This window comes from Palaemon carinicauda, chromosome 42, assembly GCF_036898095.1.
Source record: "Palaemon carinicauda isolate YSFRI2023 chromosome 42, ASM3689809v2, whole genome shotgun sequence".
Classification (NCBI taxonomy): domain Eukaryota; kingdom Metazoa; phylum Arthropoda; class Malacostraca; order Decapoda; family Palaemonidae; genus Palaemon; species Palaemon carinicauda.
The window spans coordinates 38,728,965-38,750,633 of NC_090766.1; the positions used below are offsets into that span (position 1 = coordinate 38,728,965).

General features: G+C 38.1%; 1 protein-coding gene across 1 annotated transcript in view; it reads left to right on the forward strand.

Annotated features, from left to right (window-relative positions):
• Nucleotides 1–19,895: 19,895 nt before the first annotated feature.
• LOC137633110 (ribosome-binding protein 1-like) overlaps nt 19,896–21,669 on the forward strand; it is a 1,946-nt gene continuing 172 nt past the window's right edge. The window contains exons 1-4 of the mRNA XM_068365271.1: nt 19,896–20,135; nt 20,394–20,528; nt 21,164–21,418; nt 21,554–21,669. The exon at nt 21,554–21,669 is cut by the window's right edge and continues 172 nt beyond it. Of these exons, the coding sequence (XP_068221372.1) occupies nt 19,896–20,135; nt 20,394–20,528; nt 21,164–21,418; nt 21,554–21,669 (746 nt within the window). The remainder of the gene's footprint in view (nt 20,136–20,393; nt 20,529–21,163; nt 21,419–21,553) is intronic.

Consider the following 21,669-nt stretch of genomic DNA (forward strand, 5'->3'; position numbering starts at 1 on the left):
TTTAATTTCTATATGCTATCTGAATTTATTTAATTTCTGTATGCTAGCTGGGTGTCTTAGGTTTCTGTATGCTAGCTGAGTGTCTTTAATTTCTATATGCTATCTGAATTTATTTAATTTCTGTATGCTAGCTGGGTGTCTTAGGTTTCTGTATGCTAGCTGATTGTCTTTAATTTCTATATGGTATCTGAATTTATTTAATTTCTGTATGCTAGCTGGGTGTCTTAGGTTTCTGTATGCTAGCTGAGTGTCTTTAGTTTCTGTATGCTAGCTGAGTGTCTTTAATTTCTGTATGCTAGCTGATTGTCTTTAATTTCTATATGCTATCTGAATTTATTTAATTTCTGTATGCTAGCAGAGCGTCTTTAGTGTCTGTATGCTAGCTGATTGTCTTTAATTTCTATATGCTATCTGAATTTATTTAATTTCTGTATGCTAGCTGGGTGTCTTAGGTTTCTGTATGCTAGCTGAGTGTCTTTAATTTCTATATGCTATCTGAATTTATTTAATTTCTGTATGCTAGCAGAGCGTCTTTAGTGTCTGTATGCTAGCTGAGTGTCTTTAGTTTCTGTATGCTAGCTGATTGTCTTTAATTTCTATATGCTATCTGAATTTATTTAATTTCTGTATGCTAGCTGGGTGTCTTAGGTTTCTGTATGCTAGCTGAGTGTCTTTAATTTCTATATGCTATCTGAATTTATTTAATTTCTGTATGCTAGCTGGGTGTCTTAGGTTTCTGTATGCTAGCTGAGTGTCTTTAATTTCTATATGCTATCTGAATTTATTTAATTTCTGTATGCTAGCTGGGTGTCTTAGGTTTCTGTATGCTAGCTGATTGTCTTTAATTTCTATATGGTATCTGAATTTATTTAATTTCTGTATGCTAGCTGGGTGTCTTAGGTTTCTGTATGCTAGCTGAGTGTCTTTAGTTTCTGTATGCTAGCTGAGTGTCTTTAATTTCTGTATGCTAGCTGGGTGTCTTAGGTTTCTGTATGCTAGCTGAGTGTCTTTAATTTCTATATGCTATCTGAATTTATTTAATTTCTGTATGCTAGCTGGGTGTCTTAGGTTTCTGTATGCTAGCTGAGTGTCTTTAATTTCTATATGCTATCTGAATTTATTTAATTTCTGTATGCTAGCTGGGTGTCTTAGGTTTCTGTATGCTAGCTGAGTGTCTTTAATTTCTATATGCTATCTGAATTTATTTAATTTCTGTATGCTAGATGGGTGTCTTAGGTTTCTGTATGCTAGCTGATTGTCTTTAATTTCTATATGCTATCTGAATTTATTTAATTTCTGTATGCTAGCAGAGCGTCTTTAGTGTCTGTATGCTAGCTGATTGTCTTTAATTTCTATATGGTATCTGAATTTATTTAATTTCTGTATGCTAGCTGGGTGTCTTAGGTTTCTGTATGCTAGCTGATTGTCTTTAATTTCTATATGGTATCTGAATTTATTTAATTTCTGTATGCTAGCTGGGTGTCTTAGGTTTCTGTATGCTAGCTGAGTGTCTTTAGTTTCTGTATGCTAGCTGAGTGTCTTTAATTTCTGTATGCTAGCTGGGTGTCTTAGGTTTCTGTATGCTAGCTGAGTGTCTTTAATTTCTATATGCTATCTGAATTTATTTAATTTCTGTATGCTAGCTGGGTGTCTTAGGTTTCTGTATGCTAGCTGAGTGTCTTTAATTTCTATATGCTATCTGAATTTATTTAATTTCTGTATGCTAGCTGGGTGTCTTAGGTTTCTGTATGCTAGCTGAGTGTCTTTAATTTCTGTATGCTAGCTGGGTGTCTTAGGTTTCTGTATGCTAGCTGAGTGTCTTTAATTTCTATATGCTATCTGAATTTATTTAATTTCTGTATGCTAGCTGGGTGTCTTAGGTTTCTGTATGCTAGCTGAGTGTCTTTAATTTCTATATGCTATCTGAATTTATTTAATTTCTGTATGCTAGCTGGGTGTCTTAGGTTTCTGTATGCTAGCTGAGTGTCTTTAATTTCTGTATGCTATCTGAATTTATTTAATTTCTGTATGCTAGCTGGGTGTCTTAGGTTTCTGTATGCTAGCTGAGTGTCTTTAATTTCTATATGCTATCTGAATTTATTTAATTTCTGTATGCTAGCTGGGTGTCTTAGGTTTCTGTATGCTAGCTGAGTGTCTTTAATTTCTATATGCTATCTGAATTTATTTAATTTCTGTATGCTAGCTGGGTGTCTTAGGTTTCTGTATGCTAGCTGATTGTCTTTAATTTCTATATGCTATCTGAATTTATTTAATTTCTGTATGCTAGCAGAGCGTCTTTAGTGTCTGTATGCTAGCTGATTGTCTTTAATTTCTATATGCTATCTGAATTTATTTAATTTCTGTATGCTAGCTGGGTGTCTTAGGTTTCTGTATGCTAGCTGAGTGTCTTTAATTTCTATATGCTATCTGAATTTATTTAATTTCTGTATGCTAGCTGGGTGTCTTAGGTTTCTGTATGCTAGCTGAGTGTCTTTAATTTCTATATGCTATCTGAATTTATTTAATTTCTGTATGCTAGCTGGGTGTCTTAGGTTTCTGTATGCTAGCTGAGTGTCTTTAATTTCTATATGCTATCTGAATTTATTTAATTTCTGTATGCTAGCAGAGCGTCTTTAGTGTCTGTATGCTAGCTGATTGTCTTTAATTTCTATATGCTATCTGAATTTATTTAATTTCTGTATGCTAGCTGGGTGTCTTAGGTTTCTGTATGCTAGCTGAGTGTCTTTAATTTCTATATGCTATCTGAATTTATTTAATTTCTGTATGCTAGCTGGGTGTCTTAGGTTTCTGTATGCTAGCTGAGTGTCTTTAATTTCTATATGCTATCTGAATTTATTTAATTTCTGTATGCTAGCTGGGTGTCTTAGGTTTCTGTATGCTAGCTGATTGTCTTTAATTTCTATATGCTATCTGAATTTATTTAATTTCTGTATGCTAGCAGAGCGTCTTTAGTGTCTGTATGCTAGCTGATTGTCTTTAATTTCTATATGCTATCTGAATTTATTTAATTTCTGTATGCTAGCTGGGTGTCTTAGGTTTCTGTATGCTAGCTGAGTGTCTTTAATTTCTATATGCTATCTGAATTTATTTAATTTCTGTATGCTAGCTGGGTGTCTTAGGTTTCTGTATGCTAGCTGAGTGTCTTTAATTTCTATATGCTATCTGAATTTATTTAATTTCTGTATGCTAGCTGGGTGTCTTAGGTTTCTGTATGCTAGCTGATTGTCTTTAATTTCTATATGCTATCTGAATTTATTTAATTTCTGTATGCTAGATGGGTGTCTTAGGTTTCTGTATGCTAGCTGATTGTCTTTAATTTCTATATGCTATCTGAATTTATTTAATTTCTATATGCTAGCAGTGCGTCTTTAGTGTCTGTATGATAGCTGATTGTCTTTAATTTCTGTATGCTAGCTGGGTGTATTTTGTTTCTGTATGCTAGCAGAGCGTCTTTAGTATCTGTATGCTAGCTGATTGTCTTTAATTTCTGTATGCTAGCTGGGTGTATTTTGTTTCTGTATGCTAGCTGATTGTCTTTTGTTTCTGTATGCTAGCTGATTGTCTTTTGTTTCTGTATGCTAACTGAGTGCCTTTAGTACAACGTAGGAGCATACACGTTTTTATTATGGCTAATAGTGGCCTAAAAATACCACTACGTATTGTAAAAGTTTAATTAAAAAGCAACAATCATATTGAAATGCACAAATTATCAAGAAATGCTCCATTCATTAAAAATCATATTATCGGCAGATCTTAATTTTTACTGATAAAATCCAAACTCCTCTGGGTTTATTCCTGCCTCCCAAATTCCTCCAGAGGATTTTCGAAATTCTGCTTTGACGGGACGGAATTCTGGCCTTGGCAGGCCATATGACGAGGCGTCCTTTGACTACTCAGAGGGCCATTCCTCGACATGAAATGAGGATAAGAAAATCGTGAATAATATGGCGGGAGGGAGGAGGAAGTTGGACGTGTAACGTTCCAGAGGATGATAAAGCACGCCTCGTTCACGTGGGCTTGCGAGTGCTGTTGGTAGTTGATGGAGTTCGGCAAAATGATAAATGATAGGCTTGCGTGTGCTGGTGAATGCTTTAATTTATTTACATTATTATACCTACTTCTATTCTTTTATGAATCAGGAACTCAGAGTAGTATAGAGAATTCCAATATCTTTATAAGGCTGTTTAAGCTACAGTCACACCAAAGCTGGTATTACTACGGATTATCCAGGATTATTAAGGATTGTCCAGGTCGATCCGGGGAAGAAAAGCCAGTCGACGGTCATAAAATTGCCATTTCTCCCATAACCACCCCGAATCCCCCTGAACTACCTTCTGCCCCACCAGAACTAACCTGAATGTCACCTCAGACTGCCCAGAAACACCATGGATCAGTGAACAATCTCATGGCGTTCCAGACCAACATAATCTACACCGGCAATGCCGGCAGAGCATCCAGGACTATCCGTCACTCTGACGCCCTAAGATTGTAGTGGGCCGGGATGATCCGAGGTAGGCCTTAAATAACTTAAATGCCACGGACTGCTGCGGAATATCATGACAAATACAAGGCAGTGATACGGACAACCCAGAATCATCCAGTCATTGCTACTGAAGTGCCACGGACTCTACCCCGGATTACCCTGGACTAGGCTTTCACCTCGGACCGTTCCAGTTCTCCCCGGATGTTTCTGACATGCTAAAACATTCGGGGTGACATGCCGGATCATCTCGGACCTTCCCGGACTGCCAAGGACTGTCAATGAGCCATTACGGACTTCTCCCCGGATCAGGTCTGGTATGATTCGGGGCAATCTAGGAGGTCGGTGTGACTGTAGTATTAAGCTTCTTATTTAAGACATCAATTTGATAATAATGAATTAGAATATATCTTGTGATTTTCTTCCTGATTTAAATTAGCATCATGAAAAAAAAAAAATGCATACAACAGTCAACCTAGAAACGATCATATATAAATTCCACTTCATTATAGTATGACACAGCAAAGCAATGGTGAAACAGATATAGATCCATGGTTAAAAATAAACACCAATTGGTTATAGCATGATTTAACATTGAAATATATCAAGAGGAATTATATAAAAAGAAACTTAATTGATGATATTTGGGAAAACTAGGCCTCCGAAGCACATGCGCACAAGCATAGGCTACATAAATAACATTCATATATATATATATATATATATATATAGAGAGAGAGAGAGAGAGAGAGAGAGAGAGAGAGAGAATTAGTGTTTACATTGACGAATGTGTTCGTTGCATAAGCGGTAATGAGAGAGAGAGAGAGAGAGAGAGAGAGAGAGAGAGAGAATTTTACATTGATGAATGTGAGAGACAGATTCGTGTAGTTGCGTAAGCAGTATTGAGAGAGAGAGAGAGAGAGAGAGAGAGAGAGAGAGAGAGAGAGAGAGAGAGATGTCGTTTCGTAAGTCTGCAGCCTTTGGCAGAATGTTTGACCACCTTAATTAGAAACTCCGTCAAAAAAACATAAACGAGAATTTTCCTCTAAAAAAAGACGAGGCAGTTTTACGTCGATGTGAAAATGGAATGAGAACGAAGCCGGGAGAGCGAAGCGAAAGACGCTCAGTGGTATGAAGGAAATTCTTTTTATCTTGGCCTTCTGGAAGGTCTCATTCCACGTAGAGAGTCATGTTTGGAAAGTAATTTGTGCTAGGTACAGAGTGGTTGCGTAATAAGCACAGCGAGGTCACTCTAAATTATATAAAAAAGGGAAATGGAAAACAAAATTGGGGAAAAAATGAGGATCGACTTTTTCGTCTTCAGTGACGATGAGGTTGGTCTAGGATGCGTTCAGTAGGTATAGAAAGTGAGAGCTGAAAAAGAGAACGGGTTAGAACAGGTTGCGTTCAACTGGTATAAAAATCATCCTCCTCATCATCATCACCTAAGCTTATTGACGAAAAGGGCCTCAGTTAGATTTAGCTAGTCGTCTCTATCTTGAGCATTTAAATCAATACTTATCCATTCGTCATCTCCTACTACTCGCTTCATAGTACTTAGACATGTAGGCCTGGGTCTTCCAACTCTTCTAGTGCCTTATGGAGCCCTATTAAATGTTTATAAAAATGTGTATAAAGATACTTTTAACAAACGCAAGCGATGGCATTACAAAAAGGGTGCGTTCAACTTGAATAAAAACGAGCGAATCTCAACAGAACACGTTCAAAAGGTATGAAAATAATCAAAAGGGACAATTCCTTTAATATAACCAGTATTACTCTTAATAAAACGAAATGTATTGCACATCACGATTAAGAATTCAGAGAATTCGTAATTAAAAGGGCTTTGAGATTCAGGCATCTTTCTTTTATTGAAAAAGAAACTGCTTTCTTAATTTTGCAGAAATCTACACAATCCAGGAATAGATTACCATTATAAGACAGGAAATTATGACGAAATGTGGGTTTAATTCTCCGTAGAGTTTGGACATTTGTCCTTCAATATCCCTTTCTGCGTAGGGATACCTTAAGGTGGTGAAAGGGTTTGCGTACCGCCATGATCAGCAAAGCTGTACAAGTCAGGGCCACCCATACTAGGTTGGTTTGCTTTGAGGGATCAGGCGAAAATCTCCCATTATCACAAATCCGCACTGGCCAGCGTGGCAATGAAAACTTGTCAAATCTCAAGACATGAATTGGTATGTCTGAGGCCTCTGTCCTGCAGTGGACTAAAAACAGGTGCATTTGCTGTTGTTACACACACACACACACACACACACACATATATATATATATATATATATATAAATGTATAAAAGGACATATATTTATATTTATGTATTTAATTTATATACAGTATACATGCATTTGTGTTATATATATATATATATATATATATATAAACTGTATATATATACATATATATATATATATATAGATATATATATATAGATATATATATAGATACATATATATATATATATATATATATATATTATTATTATTATTATTACTATCCAAGCTACAACCCTAATTGGAAAAGCAAGATGCTATAAGCCCAGGGGCTCCAATAGGGAAAAATAGCCCAGTGAGGAAAGGAAATAAGGAAATAAATAACTGAAGAGAACAAATTAACAATAAATCATTCTAAAAAAAGTAATGTCAAGAGATATATCATATATAAACTATTAACAACGTCAACAACGAATATGTCATATATAAACTATAAAAAGACTCATGTCCGCCTGGTCAACAAAAAAGCATTTGCTCCAACTTTGAACTTTTGAAGTTCTACTGATTCAACAACCCGATTAGGAAGATCATTCCACAACTTGGTAACAGCTGGAATAAAACTTCTAGAGTACTGCGTAGTATTGAGTCTTATGATGGAGAAGGCCTGGCTATTAGAATTAACTGCCTGCCTAGTATTACGAACAGGATAGAATTGTCCAGGGAGATCTGAATGTAAAGGATGGTCAGAGTTATGAAAAATCTTATGCAACATGCATAATGAACTAATTGATCGACGGTGCCAGATTAATATCTAGATCAGGAATAAGAAATTTAATAGACCGTAAGTTTCTGTCCAACAAATTAAGATGAGAATCAGCAGCTGAAGACCAGACAGGAGAACAATACTCAAAACAAGGTAGAATAAAAGAATTAAAACACTTCTTCAGAATAGATTGATCACCGAATATCTTAAAAGACTTTCTCAATAAGCCAATTTTTTGTGCAATTGAAGAAGACACAGACCTTATATGTTTCTCAAAAGTAAATTTGCTGTCAAGAATCACGCCTAAAATTTTGAAAGAGTCATACAAATTTAAAGAAACATTATCAATACTGAGATCCGGATGTTGAGGAGCCACCGTCCTTGACCTACTTACAATCATACTTTTGAGTTTTGTTAGGATTCAACTTCATACCCCATAATTTGCACCATGCACTAATTTTAGCTAAATCTCTATTAAGGGATTCACCAACCCCAGATCTACATTCAGGGGATGGAATTGATGCAAAGAGAGTAGCGTCATCTGCATATGCAACAAGCTTATTTTCTAGGCCAAACCACATGTCATGTGTATATAGTATGAAAAGTAATGGGCCAAGAACACTACCCTGTGGAACACCGGATATCACATTCCTATACTCACTATGGTGCCCATCAACAACAACTCTTTGAGATCTACTACTTAAAAAATCAATAATAATGCTAAGAAACGACCCACCCACTCCCAACTGTTTCAGTTTGAAAACAAGGGCCTCATGATTAACACGGTCAAAGGCAGCACTAAAATCAAGGCCAATCATACGAACTTCCCGACCACAATCAAGGGATTTCTGTACTGCATTGGAGATTGTAAGAAGGGCATCACATGCTCCAAGGCCTTTCCGAAAACCAAATTGCAAACTAGGGAATAGATGATTACCTTCAGCAAACCTATTAAGACGTTTTGCCAGAAGACGTTCAAAAACTTTAGATAATATGGGAGTTATGGAAATTGGGCGGTAATCAGTGGGACTTGAGCTACCACAAACACATTTACATAGAGGAGTAACATTACCAATTCTCCAACAAGTGCTAAAAGCTCCTCTTCTTGCTAACTTGCGTAAAATAACAGATAACTTTGGAGCTAAGAAATCTGCTGTCTTTATAAAAAACAAAGGAAAAATACCATTAGGGTCTACACCTCCATAAGCATCAAGGTCCATCAACAGAGCTTTAATCTCACGAGATCGAAAAGCTAAACTAGTTAGTTTAGCCTCAGGAAAACAGGAATGAGGAAGTTCAAGTTTTTCATTACTCTGTTTACTGTCAAAAACATCAGCCAAAAGGGTTGCCTTTTCCTTTGGACAGTGAGTGACTGAGCCATCTGGTTTAAGTAAAGGAGGAACTGTTGCATCTACACCAAAGAGTGCAGATTTAAGGGTAGACCACCATTTATGTTCCTGAGTTGTACCAGAGAGGGTTTCTTTTATGATTAAATTGTACTCCTTTTCAGTTGAGGCATAAACTCTCTGAGCTAAAGCTCGAAGCTGAGTATAGTTGTTCCAGGTCAAATCTGATCTGTTACCCTTCCAAAGGTGATAGGCCTCCTGCTTCTCTAAATAAGCACGTCTACAATCATCATTGAACCACGGTTTGTCCTTCATTCAGTACCTTAGCACACGAGAAGGGATACGCCTATCAATTATGTTGACTAGATTCTCATTCAAAGGGACAACAGGATCTACACTATTATATAATTGTGACCAATTCAAGCACAAAAGATCATGCAAAATCCCATTCCAGTCTGCTTGGGATTTCATATAAATTTTACAAGAATATGATATATCAGGGACAGGCTGCTCAGTCTTCACTAATAATGAAATCAAGGCATGATCAGAAGTCCCGACTGGAGAACCAACCTTACTAGTTATAACGCCAGGGGAGTCAGTGTATACGAGGTCCAAGCAATTACCAGACCTGTGAGTAGCTTCATTTATGATTTGCTCACAGCCTGATTCCGAGGCAAAGTCTAAAGCTCTTAAGCCATGGCGATCGGTAGGAGAGATAGAACTCAACCACTCCCTATGGTGAGCATTAAAATCACCAACAAAGACAAACGAAGCCTTTCTATCATCTTCTTGTATCTTAGCCATAATGGTAAGAAGACAATCGAAGATAGAATCATCCATGTCTGGATTCCGGTAGATTGAACACAAGTAAAAGTTGTTATGCCTGCCACAAACTTTTATTACCTGAATCTCATGACATCCACATTGATAGCAGGACTTATGAGAAGCAGGGTACTCGGTCCTAATATACACCGCCATTCCCCTGGCCCTAGGAATGGAATCACGTTTCAGCATTATTGGCTTCTTAAAACCAGTTATAAGGAGCTCAGATGAGTGCCTCATATTAGAAACCAAAGTTTCTGAGCACAAAAGAATATCATACTGTCTGGACGCAACTGTAAGGTCTCGGATATTTGCATGAAGACCACGAATATTGCAATACAGAAGACGACATTGACGAAATCTAGGACGTACTGGTCCCGGATTTCGCTCAATGTCTCCAGACAGCATAAGAATTAATAGAAATAAAAAAGAGACATCATACTTAAAAACTAGATTAACAAGAATTAAAACAAAAACAATATGTACAGAATAATAATAAAAGTGATTGATGATATCCATAGACTATAGTAAAAAGTCGGAAAAACTGGTCAACATGGAGGAGCCGATACACCATGCAAGGCTAAATACCCTCCAGGATAGCCACTTCAACTGAAGGGAGGACAGTAAGGATGGTTTTGAGAAGAAAAAATCAGAAAAAGGAAAAGACAACCTCTTGATAAACCACCAGGCATCCATGGCCCTTCTATTAAGCCTGCCCAACACACCATTTAAAAAAAACAAGAGGAAGAAAAAAAAAATAAGATAGAATAGTGTGCCCGAGTGTACCCTCAAGCAAGAGAACTCTAACCCAAGACAGTGGAAGACCATGGTACAGAGGCTATGGCACTACCCAAGACTAGAGGACAATGGTTTGATTTTGGAGTGTCCTTCTCCTAGAAGAGCTGCTTACCATAGCTAAAGAGTCTCTTCTACCCTTACCAAGAGGAAAGTACACTGAACAAATTGCAGTGCAGTAATTAACCCCTTGGGTGAAGAAGTGTTAAGTATCTCATTGTTGTCAGATGTATGAGGAAAGACGAGAATATGTAAAGAATAGGCCAGACTATACTGTGTAAGTGTAGGCAAAGAAAAAATAAGCCGTGACTAGAGAGAGGGGTCCAATGCAATACTGTCTGGCCAGTCAAAGGATCCAATACCTCTCTAGTGGTAGTATCTCAACGGGCGGCTGGTGCCCTGGCCAACCTACTACTATATATATAATGCATGTATGTGTGTACTAATATGTATAAATATGCACATATCCTTAGAATTGTATGGAAACTAAATCAACATCAATAAATCACCTGGTAAAATATGCACCACTTGCAATTATTACAAATACACTGGGTAGCACAATCAACGAACTCCAACACAATCACCAGATTACAAAATTCACTGACTTCATCCGATTAAATCCGATTACGGTAACCGAAGTCTGTAAGAGGCAAACTTCTATCATACCGCTTCCAACAAATCCTTCGTCCGTCTGAATTTTTAATGGAATTCTGCACCGCAGGGTCTTTAATGCATTTTCAATCACTAGTTTTTTTTTTTTTTTTTTTTTTTTTTTTTTTTTTTTTTTAAATATTGGAAGATGCACTGTTAAAAAATTGCCGTAAAAGGAAACAGTAAAAATCCTGGAGTAAATGTTGCCAGGGATTTACTGTTTTAAAAATGGATATATTAACGTTAAGGAGTTATGTTACGGTCACCAAACGGTAAAAGGCAATACCAAAGTTTATTTATTTCTTTTTTCAAATACTGGAAGAGGGGGGTACCATGCACTGTTAAAATATTGCCGTAAAAAAATCCAGTAAAAATCCTGGAGTAAATGTTTCCAGTCATTTACCGTTTTGAAAACGGATATATTGACGTAAAGGAGCGATATTACGGTCACCAACCCGTAAAAGATAGTAACAAAATAGGGTACAAATTACGGTCGCCTGTATTTTACTGAAATACAGCTGAGAACAGTATATTTTTTACGGAGAATTTCCAATTGAAATTACGTTTTTTTTATTAAACAGTGTTTTATATTCTAGTTAATCAGTCTGACAATAATGATATCAATAATGAAAGTAGTAGGTATTATTATTATTATTATTATTATTATTATTATTATTATTATTATTATTATTATTATTATTATTATTGAAATAACACTGATAACTACATACTCATCTGAATAATATACATTGTATCTAATGACAACAACAACAACAACAAATTCAGCCGTTTCTAGTCCACTACAGGACAAAGGGCTCAGATATGACATTTCATGTCTGGGGTGTGGTCAGTTTTCATCAACACGTTGGTCAGTGCCGATTGGTGACGGTGGGGAATTTTCGTCTGATCGCCCTCAACACACCAACCTAGTATAGGTGATCCTAACTAGTACAACTTTGGTAATATAGCAATACACAAAACCCTTTCACCAAGTAATCGTATCCCGAGGCAGAAGACAACTTTTCTTCATGAACTTTTGAAATAATAATTACAGGTGCTTCAATTCAAATTAATACTTTTGAAGCACTGTTTTTTGGCATTATTATTATTATTATTATTATTATTATTATTATTATTATTATTATTATTATTATTATTATTATTATTATTATTATTATTACTTGCTAAGCTACAACCATAGAAGGAAAAGCAGAATGTTATAAGCCCGAGGGCTCTAACAGGGAAAATAGCCCAGTGAGGAAAGGAAATAGGGAAACTACAAGAAAAGTAATTAAAAATTAATATAAAATATCTTAAGAACAGTAACAAGATTAAAATAAATATTTCCTATATAAACTATAAAAACTTTAACAAAACAAGAGGAAGGGAAATATATAGAATAGTGTGCCCGAGTGTACCCTTAAGCAAGATAACTCTAACCTAAGACAGTGGAAGGTCATGGTACTGGGGCTATGGCACTACCCAAGACTAGAGAACAATGGTTTGATTTTGACGTGTCCTTCCCCTAGAAGAGTTGCTTACCATAGCTAAAGAGTGTCTTCAACCCAACTGAAATTTTCTTTCCTCTTTTAGTTATAATGAAAAGGAAGTCTTGAAGCTCTAAGACGAGAGAAAAAAAATTAAATTTTTTCTTAACATACATAACCACTTGTTTCCAAAGTACAGTTGGAAGCAGGAGTCCCTGGCTTGCCATCTCTCCCTACACTGTTTTGGTACTCTCTGTGCGGTAAGGGTATGATCAGACGCATTTCTTCAGTGGGTGGTGTGCCAGATATTCCTGTGTCCAACTGTATAAACATTCGTGTGGGTTTACTGTAATTTGACGGGTCGTGATTACCCCACCTAAAGGGTTGTGGTGGCCTGTTGGTAACGTCCTTGCCAGGTGGTCGCCAGACTGGGGTTCCAGTCCCGCTCAAACTCGTTAGTTCCTTTTGGTAGCTGCAACATCACCATCCTTGTGAGCTAAGAATGGGGGTTTTGGGGGAGCCTATAGATATATCTGCTGAATCATCAGCTGTCATTGGTCCTAGCTTGGGTGGAGAGGGGGCTTGGGCGCTGATCATATGTGTATATGGTCAGTCTCTAGGGCATTGTTCTGCTTGCTAGAGCAATGTCACTATTCCTTGCCTATGCAATTCCTGAACGGTCTTTAAACCTTACGAGTGACACGGGCTCATGCGTTGGGAGCCTGTCATGTTTGCTGATTTTGATTGATTAAGATTGCCATGCATCATTTGACATGAAGAGGGGTCTTGCATATAGCCAGCTCACAAGAGACATGGGTTTTGAAAGCGCCCAATACAGACCCAGGACGACGGACAAGGACTATGATGATGAGTTGAGACCCAATGTCATCAAGCAGTGGCTGGACGAGAGGCCATAGACGAAAAAACCTACGGACACCGATAACCACAGTTCAGTTCCCCTAACCCAGTACCTCTTCGGTCCTTGAGAAATTTTCCTTTTGATTATACAATACTCGTTGCTGAGCGCCAGAGAAGGAATAAAACAATGCTTACTGTTGTTGTTGTTTTTGTTGTTGTTGTTGTTGTTGTTGTATATTGCCTCAGGCACGGACTCTTGCAATCTTGCAGCCCATAAAATTTTTACGGCAAAGAGTTGGTGACATGCGGAAGGCAATGTAGGTAATTCAGTAGACACCTGATTGGCTGACAGGCTTACTGGCTACTCTTACACGAGCAAGCGTACGAAGTAGTCTAATACTAGCTTCGAATAAAACAACCTATTTGAAAAATTTATATAGTTATTCTACTTAACTGCTAATATTCTAGTGATCACCCTTTTTCATTGCACGCAACTTCAAACTAATCTTCATCCCTCAAGGGGTTAATTACTGCAATTTAATTGTTCAATGGCAAGTTTCCACTTAGTAAGGATAGAAGAGACTATTTACCTATGATAATCACCTCTTCTAGGAGAAGGACACTCCAAAATCAAGCCATTGTTCTCTAGTATTGGGTAGTGCCGTATCCTCTGTACCATGGTCTTTCACAGTCTTAGATTACAGTTCTCTTGCTTGAAGAGTAAACTCGGGCACGCTGTTCTATCTGTTTCCTCATTTCCTTTCCTTACTAGGCTATTTTCCCTGTAGGAGTCCTTGGGCTTATATCATCCTGCTTTTCCAACTATGGTTATAGCTTAGTTAATAATAATAATAATAATAATAATAATAATAATAATAATACTTTATAGGTTACAAAAACTTTAAATTTCATATTTCTTTAAAAACTGATGACTCACGCTGGCTTAGAGAGAGAGAGAGAGAGAGAGAGAGAGAGAGAGAGAGAGAGAGAGAGAGAGAGAGAGAGAGAGAGAGAGAGAGAGCGCGCTTTGCATTAATGCTCTCAAACACCCGTTAACACGCCGCTCTATTTCGGACGCACACCGGAGCATATAACATTCATCCAAAGCCTAACGACAGCTCATTTCCGTCTAGAAGACAGGTATGGACTCATATAGTTTGTTTATTTCCTTATTTCCCTTCCTCGCTGGGCTAATTTTCCTTGTTGGAGCCCTTGGGCTTATAACATCCTGCTTTTCCAACCAGGGCTGTAGCTTTTCTAGTAATATTTATAATCACCATCATCATCATCTCCTACGCCTATTGACGTGAAGGGCCTCGGTCAGATTTCGTCAGTCGTCTCTATCTTGAGGTTTTAATTTAATACTGTTCCACTCATCATCTAGCACTTCATGCTTCATAGTTCTCAGCCATGTAGGCTTGGGTCTTCCAACTCTGCTAAGAGCCTTGTGGAGCCCAGTTAAACATTTTTGGTGCAAGAGCATGTGTAAAGCATTGCCAAAGCATCTCCGTCTAATAATAATAATAATAATAATAATAATAATAATAATAATAATAATAATGATGATGATGATGATGATGATGATGATGATGATGATGATGATGATATTGTTATCACTTGCTAAGCTAAAACCATAGTCTGAAAAGCAGGATATTATAAGCCCAGGGGCCCCACCAGGGAAAATAGCCCAGTGAGGAAAGGAAACAAAGAAAAATAACTTTAAGAACAGTAACAACATTAAAATAAATATTTCCTATATAAACGATAAAAACGTAAATAAAACAAGTGGAAGAGAAATAAGATAGCATAATATGCCCGAGTGTACCCTCAAGCAAGAGAACTCTAACCCAAGACAGTGTAAGACCATGGTACAGAGACTATGCCACTACCCAAGACTAGAGAACAATGTCTTGATGTTGGAGTGTCCTTCTCCTAGAAGAGCTGCTTACCATAGCTAATGAGTCTCTTCTACCCTTAGTGAGAGGAAAGTAACCACTGAACAATAACAGTGCAGTAGTTAACCCCTTGAGAGGAAAAGATTTGTTTGGTGATCTTAGTGTTGTCAGGTGTATGAGGCTAGAGGAGAACCTGTAGAAAGTAGGCCAGAATATTCAATGTGTGTGTCGGCAAATGGAAAATGAAGTACTGTCTGGCCAGTCAAAGGACCCCTTAGCTCTCTAGCGGTAGTATCTCAACGGGTGGCTGGTGCCCTGGCCAACCTACTACCTATAATAATAATAATAATAATAATAATAATAATAATAATAATAATAATAAATTTATTTACTACAAACATTCCATAATCTCCCATGAGGAGATTTCGTATCTTCCCCATCTTCCTACGCTTCTCTCTCTCTCTCTCTCTCTCTCTCTCTCTCTCTCTCTCTCTCTCTCTCTCTCTCCCCCTTCTCTTCCCCCTCCCCCTCCCCTCCCAATTCATTAAACCTCTGGGAAGTTTAATCCCTTCTTTTATCCTTCTGATCAAAGATTCTCAATGACGAGATCCTTTTGCAATATGCTGAGCTCTCCAGCGTGTTTGTGTTTGTGCGTTTGTTTGTTTGTTTGATTGTTCGTTTGGTTTGTTTGTAGTTTGTTTGTTAGTTTGTTTTTGCTTTTGTTTTGTTATTTTTTCGTTGGTTTTTGTTTGTTCATCTGTTTTTTCCCTTGTTTTAATTTGTTTGTTCGCTTGTTTTTGTTTGTTTATTCGTTGGTTTTTGTTTTTGTTCGCTTGTTTTTGTTTGTTTATTCGTTGGTTTTTGTTTTTGTTCGCTTGTTTTTGTTTAGTTCTTTTGTTTTTGTTAGTTTGTTGTTGTTTGTTTGTTTGTTCCTTTGTTTTTATTTGTTCGTTAGTTTTTTTTGTTTGTTCCTTTGTTATTGTGTGTTCCTTTGTTTTTATTTGTTCGTTAGTTTTTGTTTGTTCCTTTGTTATTGTGTGCTACTTTGTTTTTGTTTGTTCGTTAGTTTTTGTTCGTTCCTTTGTTATTGTGTGCTCCTTTGTTTTTGTTTGTTCGTTAGTTTTTGTTTGTTTGTTTGTTTACATGGCTGTTTACCGCAATTTGCAGCAAGCCTTGGGAGGCTGGTGTGAGCATTAGTTTTAAAGGTTTTCAAAGGCCGCTCATGCATGGCAGAGGCAGACGGCAGTGACAATGCCCTAGTAAGCTGGATAACCACCTAAACCTAGAAACTGACTATGATCAGCGCCCAAGCTCCCTCTCCACCCATGCTAGGACCAGGGAGGGCCAGGCAACGGCTACTGATGAATCAGCAGATAGACCTATAGGCTCCCCCAAAATCCCCCATCCTTAGCCCACAAAGATGGTGAGGTCCTCACCATCCTTGAGAGCTAAGGATGTGGAGTTTGGGGGAGCCTAGAGGTCTGCCTGCTGAGTCATCAGTAGCCATTGTCTGGCCCTTCCTGATCCTAGCTTGGGTGGAGAGGGTACAGGTCTATCTGCTGAGTCAGTAGCAGCCATTGCCTGGCCCTCTCTGGTCCTAACTTGAGTGGAGAGGGAGCTTGGGCGCTGATCATATATAGATATATGATCAAGTCTCAAGAACATTGTTACTGTCCCTTGCCTCTGCCATTTATGAGCTGAGTTCGTTCGTTCGTTCCAGATTGGCTCGCATCAATGCTAAGCAACAATCCTAGTTGGAAAAGCAGAATGCTATAAGCCTAGGGACCCCAACAGGGAAAGCAACCCAGTGAGGAAAGGAAAAAAAGGAAAAATAAAATATTTTGAGAACAGTAACAACATTAAAATAAACATATCCTATATAAACTATAAAATAACTAACAAAACAAGAGGAAGAGAAATTAGATAGAATAGTGTGCCCGAGTGTATGCTAAGCGAATTTGGTATGTAAAAGCAGTTTTTAAAAAGGAAACTAGATTCTTAACGGATATGGAAAACAGTATAAAAAGTACATTACTTGCAAAGGGGTTCATGAGCTGCCTTTTAAAATACCTTTAAAAACACCTGTTTCGCTTTTTCCTAATTTGAAATCGATATTTAATTTCCGGAAACGAATTTTGATGCTCCTTTTGTCCGGATTCAAACAAAAGACGTTTATTTGTTTAATTGTTCTTCTTGTCGAGGTTCAACGCAGATTCATGGTCTCATTAGTAGACTGAACCTCGAGTCTTCTTTCCCTCTTGTTTGTTTGTTCGTTTGTTACTTTCTCCTTCCTCTTCTTGTCCGGGATAAGAAGGACGGAAGGTATAAAGTAGGTTTCTCAGTCGTTGCCTTAATTTTAAGTAGTGGCGACCATAAATCTCTCTCTGAAGACTAATTAGACATTCCGAGAGAGAGAGAGAGAGAGAGAGAGAGAGAGAGAGAGAGAGAGAGAGAGGTTAACCATGTTTAGGAAAATTCTTCTTTGTTAAAAGGAAGAAGAAGAAGAATTAGAAGTAGAAGTAGAAGTAGAAGTAGAAGAACCATATCTAGAATTCTTCTTCTTAGTTAAAAGGAAGAAGAAGAAGAAGAAGAAGAAAACGACGATGAAGAAGAAAACAACGATGAAGAAGAAGAAAAAGGAGAAACCGAAGAAGAAGAAGAAGAAGAAGAAGAAGAAGAAAACGATGAAGAAGAAGAAGAAAAAGAAGAAACCGAAGAAGAAAAAGAAGAAACCGAAGAAGAAAAAGAGGAAGAAGAAGAAGAAGAAGAAGAAGAAGAAAGTGAGGCTTATTAACGGAAGACTCGAGTAAACAGGAACACACGCTTCATTTTTATTCAAAGTTTTTTTTTTTTTTCGAAAGTTCCCAAACAATGAATGCTGAATCTTTTTGGCAAAACTACGTCAAACTTATCATCTCTTGTTTTTTTTTTTGTTGCTCTTGTTCTTGTTCTTCTTTTTATTCCGACTTTCTGGTGAAATACTAACAAGGTATAGTTTGATCTCCTTTTGGCAGTTAAGCTTGGAAGATAATTATTTCTCTCCTTCGTCAGCTCATTTTTTTTCAGTTTTCCTTTTTTTATTTTTTTCTTCTTTGTCTGCTACATATTTTTTTCAGCATAACTTTTTTCTATTATTATTATTATTATTATTATTATTATTATTATTATTATTATTATCATTATTATTACTATTATTATTATTATTATTATTATTATTATAAGGTAAGCTACAACCCTAGTTGGAAAAGCAAGATGCTATAAGCCCAAGGGCTCCAACAGGGAAAAATAGCCCAGTACGGCAAGGAAACAAGGAAATTAATACATTATAAAAGAAGTAATACAATCAAAATCAAATATTTTAAGAACAGTAACAACATTAAATTAGATTTTTCATGCATAGAATATAAAAAATTAAAAAACAAAAACAAGAGGAAGATAAACAAGATAGAACAGCATGCCCGAGTGTACCCTAGAGCAAGAGAACTCTAATCCAAGACTGTGGAAGGCCATGTTACAGAGGATATGGCACTGTCCAAGACTAGAGAACAATGGTTCGATTTTGGAGTGTCCTTCTCCTAGAAGAGCTGCTTACCATAGCTAAAGAGTCTCTCTTACTCTTAACAAGAGGAAAGTAGCCACTGAAAAATTACAATGCAGTAGATAACCCCTTGAGTGAAGAATTGTTTGGTAATCTCAGTGTTCTCAGGTGTATGAGAACAGAGGAGAATGCGGAAAGAATATGCCACACTTTTTGGTGTATGTGTACGCAAAGCCAGAATGAGCCGTAACCAGAGAAAGGGATCCTTCGTCTGCTAGATATATTTTCTTGTTCACTTTTTATTCTTTTCTCGTTCGTCTGCTTGTAAATCTCTTATTAATTTTCATTCTTTTCTCATGATCAAATTTTCCTCATTTGTTTTGTTTTCATAATTATTAATCTAAAGCTCTATATTATATTTCGAAAGATAATAATAAAAGTTTAACTTATCCAAAAACATCCGTAAACTACAAGTAGAGAAACACACACAACACAATATTATACATGATAATAATGACAGTTTGATTAATCCAAAACATACGTAAGTTACAAGCAAAGAAACACAATCTAATACATGATAACAATAGTTATTATTATTATTATTATCTGCTAAGCTAGAACCCTAGTTGGAAGAGCAATGCAAATGAACCATTCTTTATAAGATACGACAAGCTCCAGCGAGTGATTCTCAGAATTGACGAGCTCCAGCAACTGATTCTCAAAATCGACGAGCTCCAGAGAGGGATTCTCAGAATCGACGAGCTCCAGTGAGTGATTCTCAGAATCAATGAGCTCCAGCGAGCGATTCTAAGAATCGACGAATTCCAGCGAGTTATTCTCAGAATCGATAAGCTCCAGCGAGTGCTTCTCAGAATCGACAAGCTCCAGCGAGGGATTCTCAGAATCGACGAACTCCAGCGAGTGATCCTCAGAATCGACGAACTTCAATGAGTGATTCTCAAAATGGATGAGCTCCAGCAAGTGTTTCTCAAAATGGACGAGCTTCAATGAGTGATTCTCAAAATGGACGAGCTCCAGCAAGAGTTTCTCAAAATCAACGAGCTCCAATGAGCGATTCTCTGAATCGACAAGCTCCAGCGAGCGATTCTCTGAATCGAAGAGCTCCAGCGAGTGATTCTCAGAATCGACGAGCTACAGTGAGCAATTCTCAGAATCGACGAGCTCCAGCGAGTGATTCTCAGAATCGACGAGCTCCAGCGAATGATTCTCAAAATCGTCGAGCTCCAGTGAGTGATTTCCAGAATTGACGAGCTCCTGCAGCGAGTGATTCTAAGAATCGACAAGCTCCAGTTACGGATTCTCAGAATTGACGAGCTCCAGCGAGTGATTCTCAGAATCGACGAGCTCCAGCGAGTGGTTCTAAGATTCGACAAGCTCCAGTAAGTGGTTCTGAGAATCGACGAGCTCCAGTAAGTGGTTCTGAGAATCGACGAGCTCCAGTGAGTGACTCTCAGAATCGATGAGCTACAGCGAGTGATTCTCAGAATCGACGAGCTCCAGCGAGTGACTCTCAGAATCGACGAGCTACAGTGAGCAATTCTCAGAATCGACGAGCTACAGTGAGCAATTCTCAGAATCGACGAGCTCCAGCGACTGATTCTCAAAATCGTCGAGCTCCAGTGAGTGATTTCCAGAATTGACGAGCTCCAGCAGCGAGTGATTCTAAGAATCGACAAGCTCCAGTTATGGATTCTCAGAATTGACGAGCTCCAGCGAGTGATTCTCAGAATCGACGAGCTCCAGCGAGTGGTTCTAAGATTCGACGAGCTCAAGTAAGTGGTTCTGAGAATCGACGAGCTCCAGTGAGTGACTCTCAGAATCGATGAGCTACAGCGAGTGATTCTCAGAATCGACGAGCTCCAGCGAGTGACTCTCAGAATCGATGAGCTACAGCGAGTGATTCTCAGAATCGACAAGCTCCAATGAGTGATTCTCAGAATTGATGAGCTCTAGTGAGTGATTCTCAGAACTGAGCAATTCTCAGAATCCATGAGGTCCAGCGAGTGATCCTCAGAATTGACGAGCTCCAGTGAGTGGTTCTGAGAATCAACGAGCTCCAGCGAGTGACTCTCAAAATCGATGAGCTTCAGCGAGCTATTCTCAGAATCGACAAGCTCCAGCGAGTGATTCTCAGAATCGATGAGCTCCAGAGAGTGATTCTCAGAATCGATGAGCTCCAGCGAGTGATTCTCAGAATCGATGAGCTCCAGAGAGGGATTCTCAGAATCGATGAGCTCCAGAGAGTGATTCTCAGAATCGACGAGCTCCAGCGAGTGATTCTCAGAATCGACAAGCTCCAGCGAGTGACTCTCAGAAACGACGAGCTCCAGCTAGCGATTCTCAAAATCGACGAGTTCCAACGGCCGATTCTCAGAACCGACAAGCTCCAGCAAGTGACTCTCAGAAACGACCAGCTCCAGCGAGTGATTCTCAGAATCGACAAGTTCCAACAGGCGACTCTCAGAATCGACAAGCTCCAGCGAGTGACTCTCATAAACGACGAGCTCCAGTGAGTGGTTCTGAGAATCGACGAGCTCCAGCGAGTGACTCTCAAAATCGATGAGCTTCAGCGAGCGATTCTCAGAATCGAAGAGCTTCAGCGAGTAATTCTCAGAATCGAGGAGCTCCAGCGAGTGATTTTCAGAATCGAAGAGCTCCAGTGGGTGACTCTCAGAATCGACGAGCTCCAGCGAGCGATTCTGAGAAACGACGAGCTCCAGCGAGTGATTCTCAGAAACGACGAGCTCAAGCGAGCGAGTC